Below are 19,767 nucleotides of genomic sequence, written 5' to 3'. Positions count from 1 at the left end.
AAAAAAAACAAGATTTTCCGAGATCTGCCGAAGGCTACCGAGGTCTGCCGACAGATCCCGAGGTGTGCCGCGGCTCAGCCCGGCTTTGCAACGTAAACATGATGTAAGTGGCAGATTTGCTTAAATTATTCAATGCATTACCTCTAACGCTGGCGTAGCGAAGTTTTCCTTTCTAAATCCCTTATGACACAAGGTCAACACAAACAAAACGTTTAACTAAGTTTAATTTTTCATTTATTGAAACCGTTTTGATTAGGTAGGTATTTTTACAAATGTTAATTGTAATAAAAAGCAATGTCTTTATTATATCTATCTCTCAACGCAAAGTGTGTCATACCAGTAGGGTTGACTTTACTGGTGTGTGTAAGTATGTAACTATATTGTAAATGTACTTAGGTACCTATATTACAAAAAAGATGAATTTAGTTTGGTATCTCCCAATAGAATGAACATTACGATTACGATTTAAATAATTATCTAATGTTCAGCTATTGGAGGATTATCAGCTGCGTTTTGTTAGACCTAAGTTAGGTATTAAAACATTTAATTTATAGAAAGCATTCCAGCCTAGATTATTGTTGTTACAGACGGAGATATGTTCGAGCGCTCTCACGGACGTTATCCACGCGGTGATCAACGGAACGGACGGTTGCCTCTTCTGTTTTGGACACGCAGGACTAGGTAAAAATATTACTTATTCTTAATACATTATATGTATCGTAGGTACGTACATGACTGCGTTTTTGATAACTACTTTCAGGAGCTAAATTAATATAGAGCAAAACTACAAAATATGTATCTAAAAAATAATTTTACTTCTTCCAAAATCGGTTGAAAATGTACTACACCCGGGCTTACGGCATGCAGAGTTATTTCTTGATTCCGAACTTATCGCTGCAAGTCACAAAAGGAAATGATCCCACATAAGTTATATTTAAAGCTAATCCGAGACAAACTTGATCGGTGCCTGTGCACTCATATACGTGGCGGTAATTAAAACAAGATAGGAAATTATTCACTCAGTTTGAGAATCCCCAAAATAAGCGGCATGTTCTCTAAGCTCGGTTTTAGTGGGATCTGGCTCCCGGTGAAGTTTCATTTGGCGAGCTTTCATTCAATTTGCATTTAAAACCATAATCCTCGAGGTAGGGGTAAGAAGAGGCTTGTTACTTTACCTCGTTCTGAATTATCGCCGTAATGAAAATATAAGCCTCCTTATTGTTCTTACGGATTATTATCCTGAGCGGGATTACTCGGAATACCTTGCAAAAACGATTTGCAGAGCATTAAAATCATGACCTAATTCTCTCGTTGAAATCTCTAGACGATGCACATTTTCTATTAAGTAATTATATACCGCATATTGTTACCGAAGGATATATTTTTAAATCCTGGAGATATTTAAATTGGTAGTGCCGTGACAAACAATATAATTGTTTTGAATTTTGAATGGGGTGCTCGAGGTCGGTACAACTCACAGAGTCACTAGTTTAGTAAGAAACCCAATGAGATTCGTTAAATTGGCGTCAAGAATGCCCGATATTGACATGCACGTAGTACATACAAGGTTTGCTTAGTTTGGGGCTAGGTTGATTTGGGGAAGATTGTCCCCAAATATTTATTTTACGTTTTGTGTTGTATAGGGTTTCATTTTATTTCAGTTTCTGACTTTCTCTCAAGTTCAAGTAATATAAGTTATGGCTATTTAGGAGAAAGCCGCTTTCTCACCTTTTGCGTTTATCAAACTTTCAATTAAGACTCAGACTCTTTCCCATTTCGATGCAAATTCGGAGGCGACGAGGCGAGGCGGGCGGAACTTCGCGCCGCACTTTATAGTTCACTTGATAAATAGCGAAATAACTTGCGGTCTGCTTTGTCGTCACCAGCTTTGAATACTAAAAGTTTTTCGGAAATGGAAATCTAGGAATTTATTTAATGGAACGATGCCCAACGGAAGTATGTCAAAATATTGCTACTTATTTGTGCCTAGGCAGAGCAGTTTTGACTCTCTCTAACTATAATAATATAAACTATACTTACAGAAGACTGGCAAGGGTTATCGAAGGAAGTAACCAAAACCATTTTTCATCATCTAATAATCCACTTAAACTCTCCAGGTAAATCGTACACAATGTTGGGGCGACCGGACCCGGCGGCGTCGCTGGGCGCCATCCCGTGCGCCATCGCCTGGCTGTTCCGGGGTATCGCTGAGCAGCGCCACAAGTGCGGCACAAGGTTCTCCATACGAGTGTCTGCCGTTGAGCTGTGCACCAATACCAACCAAATCAGAGATTTGCTGACACCCTATCAAAATGGTAAGCGCAACGAACGGTAATGTATGAGTGAAAAACAATGCTTTTATTTCCCATCAGTTGTGTATCAGTTGGCACTACCAGTAGTGAAGCGTCACGTCATTACTAAAACGAAACAAATATCTATTTCTTATTTGAAGACTGTGAATTTTCTTTTTGAAGCAAGAGACTGGGTTAACTGCGGAACACAATGTTTTGACGCAGAGCCACCTGCGATTTGTACCTAGTACCTACCTATAAATTCAAGAGTTATGAAAAGCTTGCAGCCTAAATCTGCTAATTTTCTATTATTCTTATCAACAGATACCGAACAATCGCCCGGCGTCTACCTTCGAGACGACCCTCTATTCGGGACGCATCTCCAGAACCAGTCAGAGTTGCGCGTGCATAGCGCGGAGAAGGCAGCCTTCTACCTAGACGCCGCCCTAGCCACGCGGGGGGCGAGGGAGGAGGGGAAGGACAGCCATCTTCTGTACACTCTGCATGTGTACCAGTACAGTGTTGGTGGAAAAGGGGCAGGTAAGTTGTCCAAAACAATATCATACTTCAAAAAATAAACGAAATCGCTTTCACTCTACGATTATTCAAGGGTTTTTTACTTAACTTAAGGCAAATACATTTTTATTTAAATAGACTATTATGAAAATGAAAAATAAATTTGACATCAATTAAACTAGGAAAAAGAAAAACTTTGTTTCACACAAAATCACTCGGTATGTACAAATCAATGTAAACTAATGAAGTTTCTTGTTCACAGTCGCCGGAGGTCGGAGTCGCCTGCATTTAATTGACTTAGGAAACTCAGAACGAGGTAAAGCTAGCGGAGGAATCCCGCTTTCTGGTCTAGGAAATATATTACTGGCAATATTTAATGGGCAAAGGCATCTACCGTACAGAGATCATAATCTCACACACGTACTTAAGGAATGCCTTGGGTCGCTCACTTGTCATACTGCCATGATAGTCCATGTGTCGCCTACCGTACAAAACTACTCTGATACTTTGACTACTTTACAATTAGCATCGAGAATACACAGGCTCAGAAGAAGAAAAATTAAATATTCTGCTAACAACAACGCGGGATCTGGAGGCAGTTCAGGAGAAGATGCATCAAAACCCAGTAGCAGTGAACCAGATCCTTCTAGCAGTGACCTGTCCGCAGACACTGTTATATACGTCGGACCATTAGATGATGCAACTGATGGTGAACATCCACCAGTATATATTCCACACATGAACTCTGGCGACAATAGAGGTGTAATAAGTAAAGCACTGAGAGGGTCAGCGTTAGAACATAAACACAAATCATCTTTATCTAAAGTTATTGAAGAAAAAAGCCCTGTTCATAAATTACACTTTTCCCCTAAAGCTTCTCCCATGAAGACTGCCCTACAATCGTCAACTCACACTCCAAAGTCTTCACCAGTTCATTCCGCCACTTCTAAACTAACGCCCGTTAAAAAAGTATGTTCAAAACATACAGAAGATGTTAAAAGTACTAGTGACGAACAATGGATAGATGGTCCTCGAATATCTAAATCAAAATTAGTAGAAGTTAGGCATATCATAAAAGAAACTCAAGAAAAACAACGTGAAACTTGGATCGATGGACCAATGCAAGAAACGAAATTGCCATTACAATTTGAATCAGTTCCGATTCAATCCAACCAACTACCCTTGCAAATTGGCATACTTGGTTCACATGGTAGCGAAAATATTGGATACGGCTACATGGATAATCATAAGAAGAATATGATTAGGAAGTGGGTTGAAAATCAAACATCACAAATCCATAAATCTCGACACAATTCCCCCAGCCATAAAAGTCAGCCAAGTCACAAAAATTTAACACAAAAGGTTTTAGAGGAACCAGAGGCAACACACAAAATGGAACCATTGAAAGAGTCAGCAAAGCGCATTCACGTTGAAGAGTCTACAGTAAGAACTGGCCTAAAAGCTGCTTCAAAGGGCAATGCAATAGAAGAAGAGAGCATAGGTCCACCAGTTGACACTCAAACACCTAAGAAGTCTAATAGTAAAATTATTGCAAAGAATGACATAGATGACGATGACGATAGTGAGGAACTAGCAGAAATTCCACCCGCTCTGCCTATAATGCAGCCAAGTAGTCTAAGTAGTAGAGAAGTATCTATGGAGAGCTTAGATAGTAAATATAAAGAACGAATGAGAATGGATGATGAATTAATGTCTAACCATAGCAGAGATATTGACGCTCATGGTCTAAGTAGGCTAGCAGAAGATGATGACGAAATCTTAGAAATTATAGAAATAGAGGAACCGTTAGAACCGGTACCAATGCAAGATAGTTGCTTACAAGTAACCGAAGAAGACATCGCACTTTGTATGGGTTACACGGATAATCATTTCCAGGATGCGGACCAGGAAGACGCAGAGGATCATCCGCTGAGGATTCTTAGTCAAGAAAACTTAACCGTAGCATCAACATTTACAGATACATTATCATTATATAGTGAAGTCGAACGACAAATTAGAAACGAAGCATATCTCAGACAAACACTCGGGTTTTATACAGAAAATTTTTGTTACGAATATGCCTTAAGCGGTGATGTGAATCCTCACGAAAGTTTACCATCATCTCGTTCGAGAATAGACGACATGCTGGGGCTTGCTGAACTGTACGGTTCTAGAAAAATGTTGGACAATAATGACTTACCCAACACGAGGATCGCTCCCCAGTTTCAGTCACTGTCACTTTGCAATGTTAGAGATACAGAAGAATTTCACGGTGATGGTTCAGTTTACAGTGAACCCGCGTATCGACCCAGTGATAAAATATGTGATAGTTGCAAGAGAACTATGTCTCGACCGGGTAGTGCGGTTGGAGAGTGTGGTGCTTTTCAAGATATAGAATGTGCACAGAACGACACCTACGGCCCTTTCGAAAGATACAGAGGAAACGACATTACAGACGCTAGAATAGCATCATTGAGGCATCCAGATGGAGCATCTGATCCAAATTTACGAGAAGAAAAGCGAATACCAGGTAATGGTGCGCCGTCAAATAATTTTCGAGAGTTGAAGTCAAATCTTCACCTAGAAGTTACACCTCCAGTAGTCACAACTGAACCGCGTTCGGAGAAGAATGAAAAGGGAGATAAAAGTGTAGCAAGAATTGTTGGCAGTTCTAAACCGGATGGTTACGATAGCGGCCACGAATCTACACCGAGAACAGGGAAACATAGCCCCGCAGCTACCTCGAGACGAGCCGAGTCTGGCTACGACTCTGTCCCGAGAGATTCAGATGCATCATCTTTAGACTCATACCCGACGCGGAGAGCGGCGGTGGCCCGAGCGCACGCGAAGAAACACACGACGGCCAAATACAAACAACATAGTGACCGGTCTTTTTGCTCGTGGCTGCGAAATCCCTTTGCATGCAAATATGCTGATACAGACCCTGAAATTAGTGATTTTTAATGTGATGATTGAATGGGTCGATCAAACGAATAGAGTAAAATTACTAAATAGCATTTACATACCCTTAACGTTACCGAATTTAATCTGGAGACTGCTTTTGTACTCTAGATATACTCGTTTTTATATAGTTAAGGCTTTTGCACTAAACCAATGAGGTTACCGTTGTATTTTTCTAAACGTTGCTTCTTATGTGCTCAGTTACTTATAAAATTGACGTTGTATTACTGTAAATACAGACGTATTTAAATGACTCTTGATAACATTGTTATACTTCAGCTGATTTTTGTACTTTTATACTGTCAGAACTTGAATCACTTATCGTGTAACTTTATCTGAGAAATGTTAAATGTAGCTTTTGTACCAACTTGATTGTAAAATTGAAGCAAGATCAAAAGTCTTCCTCCGTCTTCCTCCTAGACAATCATATTGTGAGTCTTCTTCTCTCTTCCTTGATATGCACTAACCTCAATAATAAATGCTACCTACTTATGATCCTTCATTTGTTCGGTTCTTATTGGAAACCGGTCATTGTAAACTTTTGTGTTAATCCAATCAGGATTACAAGGCACAACAGAAATGAAATGTTCTAGTACTAAGACTGTTGTCATTTGCCATGTTTTGTATAGCTTTAATATTTTTTTATAATGTAATTATTAACGTTCACTGTCGGCGTGTCCGTGTGTAAATAAGACTTGATTACACTTAATTCTAATTACTGTGGCTTTATCAAATGTTGGTGAACTTAGTTATCGCTTATATCGTCAATGTTTTGTTATGATACGATTAATATTACAAATATGTATCCTAAATTTTACTATGCGTTCGTATTAGTTCACAATAAATTGTTCAATTTCAACTGACATTAGAGCTTTATTTTAAATCCCTTAATATTAAACAATTAAAATGGTTAAGCTAAGTAATATTTCCCTTTTTATCAAGCAGCTAAATAATTAATCGCCTACCAGAAGGTATCCCAAAATCCCTTAATGCAATAAGTACTTATAGCGAACCTATGAATAAATAAGATGAAACTCAAAACTTCCCACCACCCCAGGGGTTGAATTTCAAAATCTTTTGGGGCACAAACTTTTTCCTCGAAAGTGGAACAAGTTTCCCCCGCCGTAAGGGGGCGCTATTATCTTTCATTTCGCCAGTAATTTAACATTCTCTGTGCGCCCCGACAAAATCATGCTATCAAATAAGACGTTTACCCTCTTTTAGGGGTGACAACTTTTTTTTAGAAATCTCCCAATAATTTGTTAAAGTGGCAGCTGCTTAGCCCATAACGCTTATCGGGTGCTAAAAAGATTTCCCTTTTTATGTTTTAGAAGGTAATCTTTAGGAAATTGGAAAGGGAAGAGAAATATTACCCAGAAAGGCAATTTGTGGGCAACGATAATTTATGTAAATTCTGAGAGAGAATATTATTCTTGTAGGTATGTATGTTTGTATATGGAATTACAAGATTAACTCTACTTACAAACGCTTTCTGAGCGCCTATTCTTCGCCATATCCGGCTTAAAGATATAACAACTCCTGATCACTTTATGTTAAAGTACCTCGCCACCTCAAGTAGGTACTTATTCCATGTTTGTATCTTGGGTCCTCATTCGCGATCACAATAACATGCTTATATTATTAAGACTAGATTGTAAACTCATTGGTTTACCTATGCATTCCGTTTCGGGTGCGATGCACATAATATTCATACTAAATAAAAATGTGTTCTCATCCTAAAATACCTACCCAAAATACTAAGTAGAATTTAAAAATGACTTAACCTGCTTAATTTAAGGCATGACAAAGCAAAGTAATAAAGATTTCATTTAATTACGAGTCAGGCCACAGATGGACAATTTTACTATTAGGTCCTTGTTCAATGTTTTATGATAAAGCACCCTTGCACTTCGTGTTTAAGGTTTATTTTGCAACGTTTTACTATAATGTTAGTTAACGTGCAGTAACAAGAGCTGTTCACGCAGATGTAGGTGAAGCCGCAGGCTCACCGCGAGGGGAGTGCAAGATATATGAAGGTCAGACAGAGAGATCACAAGCCAAGAGGACAGAGATTACAGAGGTTATTTACTATTAATATTTTTGTTTATTTAGATAAATGGCAGTTTTTCTACTAAATTATTATTATTAAGTGATAAATAAACCCACTTTTCAAATCATATGTCTCCATAAAGTATTAAGAGTTCCGTGCAGGACTTCACGCATTAGCGATTTCTGGGATAAGTGCGATGAGCTGAAGGCAAAAGGTTCAAGAAAACGTCAATCGAAGCCGAAATAATGTAGGTAAGTATGGAAATAAAAGCGCGAATTTTCCTCGCATTCGTCAATGCTCGCTTAGCGGCCATTCTGCGACTGTCAGGCAAACTCTAACGTACATAGAAATTACATAGAAGTTTGTATGCAGGGGTGGTACCTTTTCTCTTCAGCTGACTGTACACTGACATCAAAATGATGTCATTCAGCTATCGTGTCCTTAGCTCGTATTTATTGTCTTGTCGTGTATTGGCGCGAGGGAGACGATAACTAAATGACATCATTCAGATTTCATTATGATTTCAGTATACGTGCGAACTGGCCTAGGACGTGTGTTTTATGATTGTGGCCCTGGTGGGTGGGCATTATAAATTACTAATTACGTGCAGACACTACAAAAACAATGCCTCCATTCTTCGTCAGTTTAGTTAAAAAGATACAATGTAGTTTCAATTATAAACTTCATCAACTTATCGCTTGTCGCAACATAACACCCATCAAACAGGCGGATAAATAATACCACCAACAAACCGAGCACCACCGGGACCCAACGCACTACGTGACGAGCACGCCAAGCCACCAGACGCGACATATCGAATACCGATACTGACTAACGGCGTTCCAAAACCAACCTTATCACAAAGGAATAAAGCATTTTGCAAAATAATTTGTAACGATTATGGAAAGTAGTGAACGGTAAGCAAGAATGAAACTTATGGTCAGACCGAATAGAGCTTATTTTAAAATTTACGGAAAATATGTAGTAACTGCAGACTGAAACAATAGCACGCGCAGAGCACAGAAAGGTACAAAGAAATAATAACTACCTATGTAATATTTCATGGCTTTATGTATTATGGCTAGATGAGAACGAAAAGGATTAACGAGTGACACATTAGATATGTTATCTTTTTTTATTTGCCCTGTTCCTATATTGTTTGAACAGTTTTTCATACAAATGTGTTACATAGTTAACCTTTTGGACGCCAATTACCGATATATACGCACCGCAGGTCCAACGCCAAAGACGTATTAATCGGTCATAGACCACAGAGCAACATAGACTTAGGTGCATATGCATAAAGTTCAATTTCAGTTTTGACACTTCGGTGACGTGGCGTCTGAGAAACAGCTTTTGTGTTTGACACGGCGTCGAAAAGGTTAACTGCCTTTTGCCCTTTGTCTCGTCTTGGCGGGGGCACGGCCGTGCCCCCAGATAATAGTATTTATCGCCGGATCATTATCCAAACAAAGCAAGTTTCAAGTTTGAACAATACAGGGGTAAGCAGGTTAGTAGATTGTTAAGTAGTTGTTTATTCCATGTTTTTGCATATTAAAATGTATACTGCGAACGTCCTAGTTTTTTTCAAAAGAAAACATTGTCAAGCTATAAAATAAACTAACCTTGTAATAGAAAATACATTAGGCGGTGTAACGGAGTAAGCTAAGTTGTATTGTTCGAGTTTTGTTCTTTAAAAAGGCCATCCGGGAAACATTAAGGCGACGTCGCACGTGGCATGAATACTCAAAGGTTGTCGCGATAGTGTTGCACTACTGGCTTTCCTTTATTTGATTTCTGTATGGTCCTATACAGAAAACCTATAATTATAGGAAGATGATTCACAAGAGGATTTCTTCTTAATTCCTACCCGTTTGAATGCGTGTGAGAGATTTTCATTTTATTTTTAAGTAAAAAGTAAGTCTTTACGGGGAGTGCTCCGAAGAATTGCTCGGATTAATCCCTGTCGCTTCTTTCCGCCATCGCTCTACATAATTTCCATCTTCATCACTATTAAGATCCGTCCTCGGCTGTGCGTTTCCTGCCTCGCACAGCTAAACCTTCAAACCTTCAAGAAAATAGCATACTCCCATCTTAAATCCGGCAACGCACTTGAAACCCCTCTAGTGTTGTGGGTGTCTATGGGCGACGGTAATCGCTATAACCATCAGGCGATTCATCTGCTCGTTTGCCTCCTGTATCATAAAAAAAGTAAAAAGCGGCCAAGTGCGAGTCGGACTCGCCCATGAAGGGTTCCGTATTCAGGGGATTTATGACGTATTAAAAAAAACTACTTACTAGATCTCGTTCAAACCAATTTTCGGTGGAAGTTTGCATGGTAATATACATCATATATTTTTTTTAGTTTTATCATTCTCTTATTTTAGAAGTTACAGAGGGGGGACACACATTTTACTACTTTGGAAGTGTCTCTCGCGCAAACTATTTAGTTTAGAAAAAAATTATATTAGAAACCTCAATATCATTTTTGAAGACCTATCCATAGATACCCCACACGTATGGGTTTGATGAAAAAAAAATTTTTGTGTTTCAGTTCACAGTATGGGGACCCCCCAAAATGTATTGTTTTTTTTTTCTATTTTTGTGTGAAAATCTTAATGCGGTTCACAGAATACATCTACTTACCAAGTTTCAACAGTATAGTTCTTATAGTTTCGGAAAAAACTGGCTGTGACATACGGACGGACAGACAGACGGACAGACGGACGGACAGACAGACAGACATGACGAATCTATAAGGGTTCCGTTTTTTGCCATTTGGCTACGGAACCCTAAAAACGACATAGTTTCAACGAAAATAAGTTTACGTACGAAATAAGTTTACTACAGAAGTACTAACCATGCAATTACCTCGTCAACCTTCTGAATTAAGTATTCGGTTGTATGTAGTATGATAAGGAGAACTAAATAACTAAGAATGTGCCAGGTACCTATCGCTATTTATACCGAACCTAATACTGCAGCTGCCCGACAAACCTTTCTTTCCAACGGACAACTCACCACAGGCCCTGTTCGGTTTCATTTTATTGCGCGTCTCTAGTTCCTGTTGTAACCGATACGCGCCCTGTCAGTATAAACTGGCTGGTTAGGCTTTATGGACTGGAGGCTAATTCAAACTTACATTGTGACATCAAATTGATACATAAATGATGTCAGTCGCGTGTGCATTTTACTCGTACTTGTCCGTACATGTATGGGCGCAAGCGAGATGCACGGGCGTCTGACATCATTTAGATGTCGCAATGTAAGTTTGAATTGGCCTCCGGGAATTTAGAGCAAGAAGTAGGTGAGTTTTATTCATTTTGACATCTCTATGTAAGCTTAGTCTCAAATACTAGATAGATAAAGACTATTTAAAAGCAGAATACGAGTATATAAAAAACTGGAGTTAATTTTTATTTTTAACCGAATTAAAAAAAGGAGGAGGTTATCAAATCGACCGTAGTTTTGTTATGTAAGATGTATATTTTTATATTAAAGGGAAAAAGGGAAAAATGTACACCTCCGGCATTACTCGAACTTGCGAACTTTGGTACACCGGTCCAATATCGCTGCTGCCAACTGAGCTGCGGAGCTGCTCTATCTTTAATGTTTCTCTATGTATGTTACCTAGCTCAGAATTCCATCATGTTCCATCAAGTAATATTTTTAATTTATATAGTAGTCATATCCCGAACAGCGGCTTAGATCCAAGTACGTAAATAAAGACATTTTTTTACAAACGCATATATCCTGTTTTTAGTTAGTAGTTTGACTACAAACTACAAAGTATACAAACATAAAAAACGTATAGGTACAATGGTAGAATGCGATCATGCATTCACTTTATAAAGCAAAGGTATGTTCGAACGCATGTCAGTGATCAGTATTTGCATTAAAATTACTGTGTACTTGAATTTTCGTTCCCGAATACGTTTACTGGTTGTCGTTTTGGGAGCTGGATGGAACGACGAAGTGTGACATATTTCGTCAAATCCGCGCTTGTCGGCGTCGGCCACAAATCGAATTTCTTAGGCCTGAGCCGAATCAATCTGCATTATCCGTTCAACAAATGGACCAAGTTATAGGGAAGCGGCAATTTTGTATTAACTGACACGAATAACATTAAAATCAACGTCGTCGTCGTTATTTAATCAACGTCGTGCTCGTGTGCTTTAAATAGACATGTGTTCAAAGAAAATAGGGGTTTTACAAACATTATGTAATTTTTTGTTAAAACCGACAGAATAACATCGACATTAATTGTAGATTAAAATTTGAATTCAATGTTTAAAAAACCCTTTGTTCTTTACGCAGGGTATAATATACGGTCAGGTGGGGTAAATATAAGACACGGGTAAAAATAAAACTAAGTTTTAACACTCAAAAACTTATTCTATTTCATCAATTCCATTAAAAAAGAAATTTTTACCCGTGTTTTAATTTACCCCACCTGACTCTATCCTATTAATTTTATACCTTGACCAGTATTCGAACCTACAGTGATGCAGTGACAGAGAGGTAAAAATAAATGAAATTATGTACTTGTTGTAATTGGGTTATTTTGTAGGTACCTTTAAGTGTAGAAACAGTTTGGTCACCCGTGACTTGCACCACTCGGCAAGTGTCGAAAGGCGACAGGAGCCGCGATTTCTCAGGATTTAGCGCGCACTCAAACTGTAAGCGGACGCACTTGGCCTGAGGCTTGGAGGGTTCGCTCGGTTTCTATAGAGGTTACAAGTTTTCTGGAAACAAGATGCTGACAAATAGCACAATTTATGAATTGCTGTTAGATAAATTATCTATACCTAATGTACAAATTTGTTAATTGCCAGCAACAATTTAAATAACAATAGGTAAGTACATACATTTTATCGAAATGTCTGTTGGTATAAATTCTACGTTAGGTTCTAAATCATGATAGCAAATTATTAAATGTGGAGTATATTTATTTCCATATTAAGTAGGTAGTGCCTCTTCACTTAGTTTTATTAGTCTACAAAGGAGATGTACTAAAATTATTAGCATTAAATAATGCTAATAATTTTACTAAACGAGACAGACATATCAACACATAGCTAGATTTTATGACGCACCTCGACCTTGCGTCGTGTAATCCTACAAGATCATTTTTTTTTGGCAATAACTTCAACGGGGGCGTGCAAAATGTAAGTATTTTCCGATGAGCACGGGTGTAGGCGACGTGCAATCTGTACGGATCAGCGACGTGCGCGTAATGCCGCACGCGCGTCGTTGATAAGAATTAACCTGCGGCGGTACTACGCACGCTCGCAAGAACGCTACTCGCTATCTAGATCTCACTCATTCACTATGTTCGTTTTTATTGCGCATTTGGTCTGACCAGATTCCTATATTATTTTTTACTAGAAATCTTTAACAGTCAGTAAAATGTCTTATTGAATTCGGATAAGCTAGTTTTGATTTTTGAACAACAACGTCTTTTCTTAAAATTATGCGGAATAAAAATCTCGCTCGCATATTTTATCTCGCTAATCCGTAAGATAAGTAGTCCGTGATGATACTGATGAGGATGACGATGACTCGAGTTTCAATCCAGGCACCAGACTATTACCCACTTCTATAGACACAATAGGACACTATGAATTTTACCTGGTAGTAGTAATTAGACCTTTTAACTAAATGAAAGCGTAATAGGTAGGTATGTACTGTATTATTTCCATACGCAACCGTGGTTACGCACGCAGAAGCCGCACTTTGTTAGTATTAGCAACACTTTTATTGTTATCCTTACTTTATTAGGATATCTAGTATTTTATTATTATAATCGGCATATATTCGCTATTACTTACTATTGGCGATAATACCAGCTAATAGCTCATAAGATAGGATTACTGTGTAAAGCTTATTATGATTGCAGCTATTGAATATTATAAATATATTAGGTATAATATATCCCGATGTTTATTTATTTGATGTTTATAGCAAAGTACATCGCGTTCAAATAATAACTACTAATTAACAAGTAAGTATGATGAATTCGAGATTGCGAAATGTCATGATCTGTGTTGCGATTATTTAATAGTTATTTACGGTACTAGTGTGGAAAAGAGGAAATTACAATACACGTGCGAATTTCCTATTCGCACGTGTATCGTACAACGTTTTACAGTTCATATGGCACTTTAAACTTTCGACATACGCACGGAAAGTGCTCTTTCCCGCACTAGTTCGGGAAAGTAGCACCATATGTACCTACTGTAAAAGAATAAAACCACCACTATGACATAATGTAAAATCTTACCGATGTTTTATAGAGAAGCTGGCTACAGTATGAGATTCTTCAAAAAAGCGGAGCAGGGACTTTTAAGGATCGGCAATTTGAGCATTTTATATTCATAGGGCTCGGTCGATTTGTGTAAGATTGTACCAAAATTTTATTTGACTTATTAAAAAAGTAAAACGTTTTCGCATTTAAACTGGTAGACTAATGTATTGCAGCCATTATTTGAGTGCAGTGACATTTGTCGAGGGACTGCGGCTCCGCTGGTCACGACTCTATCGATTGCTCAAAATAAATGCAGGCTCGGAACGCCCAATGGGCCTATTATTAATATATCCATAATAACACGTACTTAGGCATATAAAACTAAGATTACACACACACCCAAGTATGTATGTAATCTTAGTTTTCTTATGTAGATAAGGTACTTACACCGATTGCATAGGTACTTACTTACTATTTTACAATGAAAGGTAAAGCAAATATATACCTACCTACTGAAAAAAATGAACGTTTTTATGATTTTTCTACTGTTATAGTTACATATCTCCAAAGAGTGAAGGAAACACGTAAATGATATTGTTTACGTATGAAATAGTTTATTTTTTGCATTTACCCTTATTATAATCCTTTTGAACTAAAACCCTATAATGATTGGTGGCAATGGCAGACGGTTCGTCTTACTTATGCTAACCGGCGAGCACACGCTAATCCTCCTCTCTTCCCTATCAATGCTATCAGTTAACTTGTTTAAAGCTAAATCTATGCTATGCTATTCACAATATTCACATAAAAGGTTTATTCGCATTTAAAACCAGGGTTCAATTCAAGTAAATTACAGGAGACTGGTTAAAACAGTCGACTTGGGCGTGCATAAAATTTACGGGTGGTATTCGGATAGACCTCGTTATTTCGGCGAAGCTCATCATTCCACTTTTATTACCCCTCCCTTATTGTCCCCAATAAAAAGTCTAGAAGATAGCCCATAAAGTTTAATGTAGGCATTTGTGCTGTAAAAATGATTACCGTAATACAACACTGTAATCAGTTCGAAGATATGTTAATAAATATTTATTAGGAAGTTAAAAACAAAGCAGATTGCAAAATACTTAGGAAATACTCTATTTATAAAATATAGAATATAGATTACGTCATCGTATGCGTAGAGTCTGTCTAAACTAACTTTGCAGCGTCTTGATTAGAACAAAGTGTTGATTAGATCATTAATATCAACGTCACATTTTCAAAGAAATATGTCATTATGTCCATAATTATGACATTACCACACTTAGTTATTGCTAACACTATTCGGAGTTAACTTGGTCTTACTCTAGGCTGTTACACATACTAAAGCTAGCAATTACAAATCAGTTTACATTTAAAGCAGTTATCATCGTTGGCACTTATTGGGAGTCAATTCAGAACACTTAGGTATTCGAAGTATAATCTATCTAATACCTTTAAACGAGCAATTCTTGTTTATTTATATATTTATTTATTTATTTATATATTTATTTCGGGGATCTCGGAAACGGCTCTAACGATTTCGATGAAATTTGCTATATGGGGGTTTTCGGGGGCGAAAAATCGATCTTATCTCTGGGAAAACGCGCATTTTCGAGTTTTGATATGTTTTCCGAGCGAAGCTCGGTCACCCAGATATTTAATATAATAGGAAGTATCACACATTTCTATACACCGCAGGCGTAAATAGCCCGAAAGATGTATATGTACTAAGACATAATAATATTATTAAAAATTTTAGTTTAAGAATTACATTTAACTAAAGCCTATCTACTTACCTACTTGATTTGAGTTTGACTTGATGAAATTGATAAAATAAAATAAAATTATGTAAAATAGTATTCCATATACGCATTTACTTACATAGTACAAAGGCCAAGTTTTGCACGCACCTCAATACTCACGTATTTATTACAAAAGTCACTTATTTATCGCTGAAACGCTACAACGTAGTCGAATCTGAAATGGGAAACGGAAACCTATATAATAGTATCGTAAATAAGGACAATTTAAATAAAATATACGCTTAGAGATCGGAGCAAGGTTGTAGTTGAGAATACGCACTGAGCAGCGATAAAATTTATCGTCACTCGCGCGACATCTGGTGCCACCCTCTGCAACTACGACTTACAGCACAAGCGGTCGCGATTTCGAAAATAACCAATTCTGCAAGGAAACAATCAAGTGCCTATCTACTTACAGTATTATTTTTCTTGTTCTTCAACTAGATTGTACTTTCTATCCCAACACTTGACTACAACGACTTTCTTGAACATTTCAATTGGTATAAAACTGGCAAAAATGATAATAGGTGACATATATCTTTCGTTGTTAAAGATCTTCGCTCAGCGCTGACATCATTAAAGAAAAACATAATAATCATTTTATATGGTCTCACCGTTAGAGGTAAATGTCATTGGAATCATATTTAATAGCGTTTGCTAATATTCGGTATTATTTCAAAGTGTTAGGTTAAGGTTTCTTGTTGATGCCTAAATAGTCAACTTAAGTATTAGCGTATTCAGGCTAATACAGCATTTAGAAGTGTAGCGACTGATGCGGTTAACCGGTCAATAAACTGTCTCTATCGCTCGCTACAGCTTGTATCTTAATCTGCCATTGGAAAGACGAGCGCAAGCGGTTTCTGGGTACCTACTCAATATTCAGAAGAATAAAACCTTCACAATTTCATTGTGTACATGGAAGTTTACTTATCTATGCAAAGAATTACATACCTACCGTTCTCGGGGGCGCAGAAATGGACTTTTTCTGTGGCAGTATCACAGTCAACGCACTCATAACCCATGGGAGAAGGAAATAAAAAAAACGTAGGTTGATTTTAAGTTTACATATTACACATATTTGGACTTATGAACGATTTTTCATATACATACCAAAGCAGGTAGAGTCAGACCAAGAAAAGTCTGTAGCGATTTTGATGATAGCAAGTGTCATTTTAAACGTCAAACTTCTATGAATTTATGACGTGTAAATAACACTTGCACTGCGTGGGCTATCAAAATCGCTGCAGACTTTTCTTGGTCTAACTCTACATATACAATGCTTAAATAGGTATATATGCACACTGCAAGTAGTTCTGTCAATGTGTCAATAAGCTTTTAAATGATATTCTATTCTATTCTATTCTATTCTATTTTATGGGGCAGTTGGCAATTGGATAAAGATCATATTTTTTATATATTTTATTTTGTGCTATACTACATCCACATTACAGCAGGGCCTGTGAAAACAGTGCCGAAATACATAGTAGCAATTTAAATTTCATTGAATTCCTTCCTCACACAAATTTAAGTGCTTTATAATCTTTTTTGTTGCATCTTTAGTATCGCAGAAGTATTTAACCAATGCTCCTGTAAATTTTATTAATAATTAAAACAAAAATTTCTCGCTTGAAAGTCAAATTCAAATTAACAGACGACTCCTGCTGCGCACTGCGAAGATAAGACAACATTCGAATACACTTTTGCATATTAATTAAAAACTGCGCGAAAAAATATTAAAAAGGGAATGAAAATACGAAACTCGGCCCAAAGTTAAAAGCAATAACGCAAATGAGTAAAATATGCAATGACTTGCGTAATGCAATGCATGATGTTAAAGTATGGATATGTAAAAAAATTAAAATATCTAAGTTCTTACAGGCAAGAGCAATTTCATTTGACTGGTTGGACTTAGTTAATCTACTATGTGAAAACCTCATGCACTTGGTAAGTACTTCGTTGATGAACACGTCATAAACATGTCTCGTCATTATTTTGATGGCCGCTCGAGTTTCCAACTTCCTCCTACACTACACATGAAAACAAATTAGCCAGTACATGCTGGCGGCAAGGGTTCTCCCAACAGGGCAACCCGAAATGGCTCAGCGTTTTACCCAAAAAAAAAGTAAAACGTCAAGCCGTTATGGTCCATCTAGATTCAAACATTTCGCCCCCAGCAGTTAAAATTAAAGCTAATTAACTTTTTAACTTTCCCCTCCGCCAGGGTGCAATTAATACGAAACAAAAGTCAACTTTACGTGGCCCTAAGGAGTTTACTATGCTCTCTTTAAAATTAAATGTAGGTTTGTTGTTGGACACAGTTTCGAAATTTGTGTCACAGCTGTATAGTACGGCTCTTCTGAGGTGAACTTTTCGCTTCAAACCGTAATCTTTCAAACAAAGGCCATTGTCTCTATTATCGCAAAAGCGCTTGCTCCCGACTTGGCACGTGCCAGTACAACATTCATATTGAAAAACAACCGGTATCGTCATAGTATTAAGGTTCAAATTTAATGTCACTGATATTCTAGATATTACGTTTTGGTAGTGTAGGACGATAAACCGCCCCGAAGCGATACGGCGCTCATATTATTTTGATACTTAGTGTGGTGTTAAAAATGAAACGCGGTTATTTATTATATTATTTTATTTAAATTATTAGCTTGCGGTGGTAAATGTAATAATTTACAAAGGTGCAGCTGCAAGCATTGTTATTTTTTCTGCATAGTAACAATAAAAACACTGATAAGGCAAACGTGGAGCTTTGAAGCGTACAGCTTTTCTAACAAAACGTGTCAACGGTCAGAAGAAAGGTCGGTTATAATATAAGAAAGAAATTGATTATATCTGATTTTTTATGACACGATTTTATCTAGTAGTACGTATAACTGTTTATATACCTACACGGAAAATTTTTGATTATACCTATGTTAAACTTATTAATCTTAAATTTACATTGTTACCTTAGATTTTGTTATATAACAAATATACAACGCTTTATCATAAATAACCGTGTTTCATTTTTAACACCACACTAAGTATCAAAATAATATGAGTGCCGTATCGCTTCGGGGCGGTCTATCGTCCTACACTACCAAAACGTAATATATAGAATATCAGTGACATTAAATTTGAACCTTAATACTATGACGATACCGGTTGTTTTTCAATATGAATGTTGTACTGGCACGTGCCAAGTCGGGAGCAAGCGCTTTTGCGATAATAGAGACAATGGCCTTTGTTTGAAAGATTACGGTTTGAAGCGAAAAGTTCACCTCAGAAGAGCCGTACTATACTACCATCTTGAATCCCAGAAGCTTTTGTTGTTTTGCTGGCCGTACAGTTTTGCTGGCCGTAATCCAATTACACGTCAAAAGTCCATTATCTAACCATTTCACAAAAAGCCAAAGCTATGTCTCTATATGTAGAACAAATTAGACTATGACAAATACTTATGAGCGCGAACTGCAGAGAAATATATCTATTGGGAAATGAATTACAAGGGTGGTAGGTCCTTTTAGCACGTTGTTTCATTCGCTACTGTTAATTCTGACTGTACCTACTTTATTAACACAAAAAAAAACTTTTATATAGTGCGCACTATTTGGAAACATTGGTATTCGATTTAACATTATTAACGATAAGTGTTTATAATCACAAATGCTCTTATAAAATAGTAGGTAATAAGTACCTAATAGAAAATAACCCTTTTCAAACACTTCAAGCTAAATCAAAACGCATGTAAAATCTCGGTAGGTAAATGATAGCATCTGCTACTGAACCGAATTATATTGTAATAGACTTGAAATCCGCGGTTGGCCCCCTATATGTCCTTTAAAATTACTTACGAACGTGACTAGAAACCTAACCGTCAGTTATAGC

The 19,767-nt window shown here is 37.3% G+C and overlaps 1 protein-coding gene across 4 annotated transcripts in view; it reads left to right on the top strand.

The window, feature by feature from the left end:
- Positions 1-6,631, top strand: part of LOC134650365 (kinesin-like protein CG14535) — a 317,841-nt gene extending 311,210 nt beyond the window's left edge. For all 4 annotated transcript variants that reach the window (XM_063505326.1, XM_063505321.1, XM_063505337.1 and 1 more), the window contains 4 exons: positions 588-681; positions 2,118-2,315; positions 2,616-2,831; positions 3,070-6,631. In XM_063505326.1, coding sequence (XP_063361396.1) covers positions 588-681; positions 2,118-2,315; positions 2,616-2,831; positions 3,070-5,771 — 3,210 coding nt within the window. In that variant the 3' untranslated portion in view covers positions 5,772-6,631. The remainder of the gene's footprint in view (positions 1-587; positions 682-2,117; positions 2,316-2,615; positions 2,832-3,069) is intronic.
- Positions 6,632-19,767: the final 13,136 nt, after the last annotated feature.

This window comes from Cydia amplana, chromosome 1 (genome assembly GCF_948474715.1).
Source record: "Cydia amplana chromosome 1, ilCydAmpl1.1, whole genome shotgun sequence".
Classification (NCBI taxonomy): Eukaryota; Metazoa; Arthropoda; class Insecta; order Lepidoptera; family Tortricidae; genus Cydia; species Cydia amplana.
Note: the sequence above shows the minus strand (reverse complement) of the source record. Positions and strands in the feature narration are given on the sequence as shown.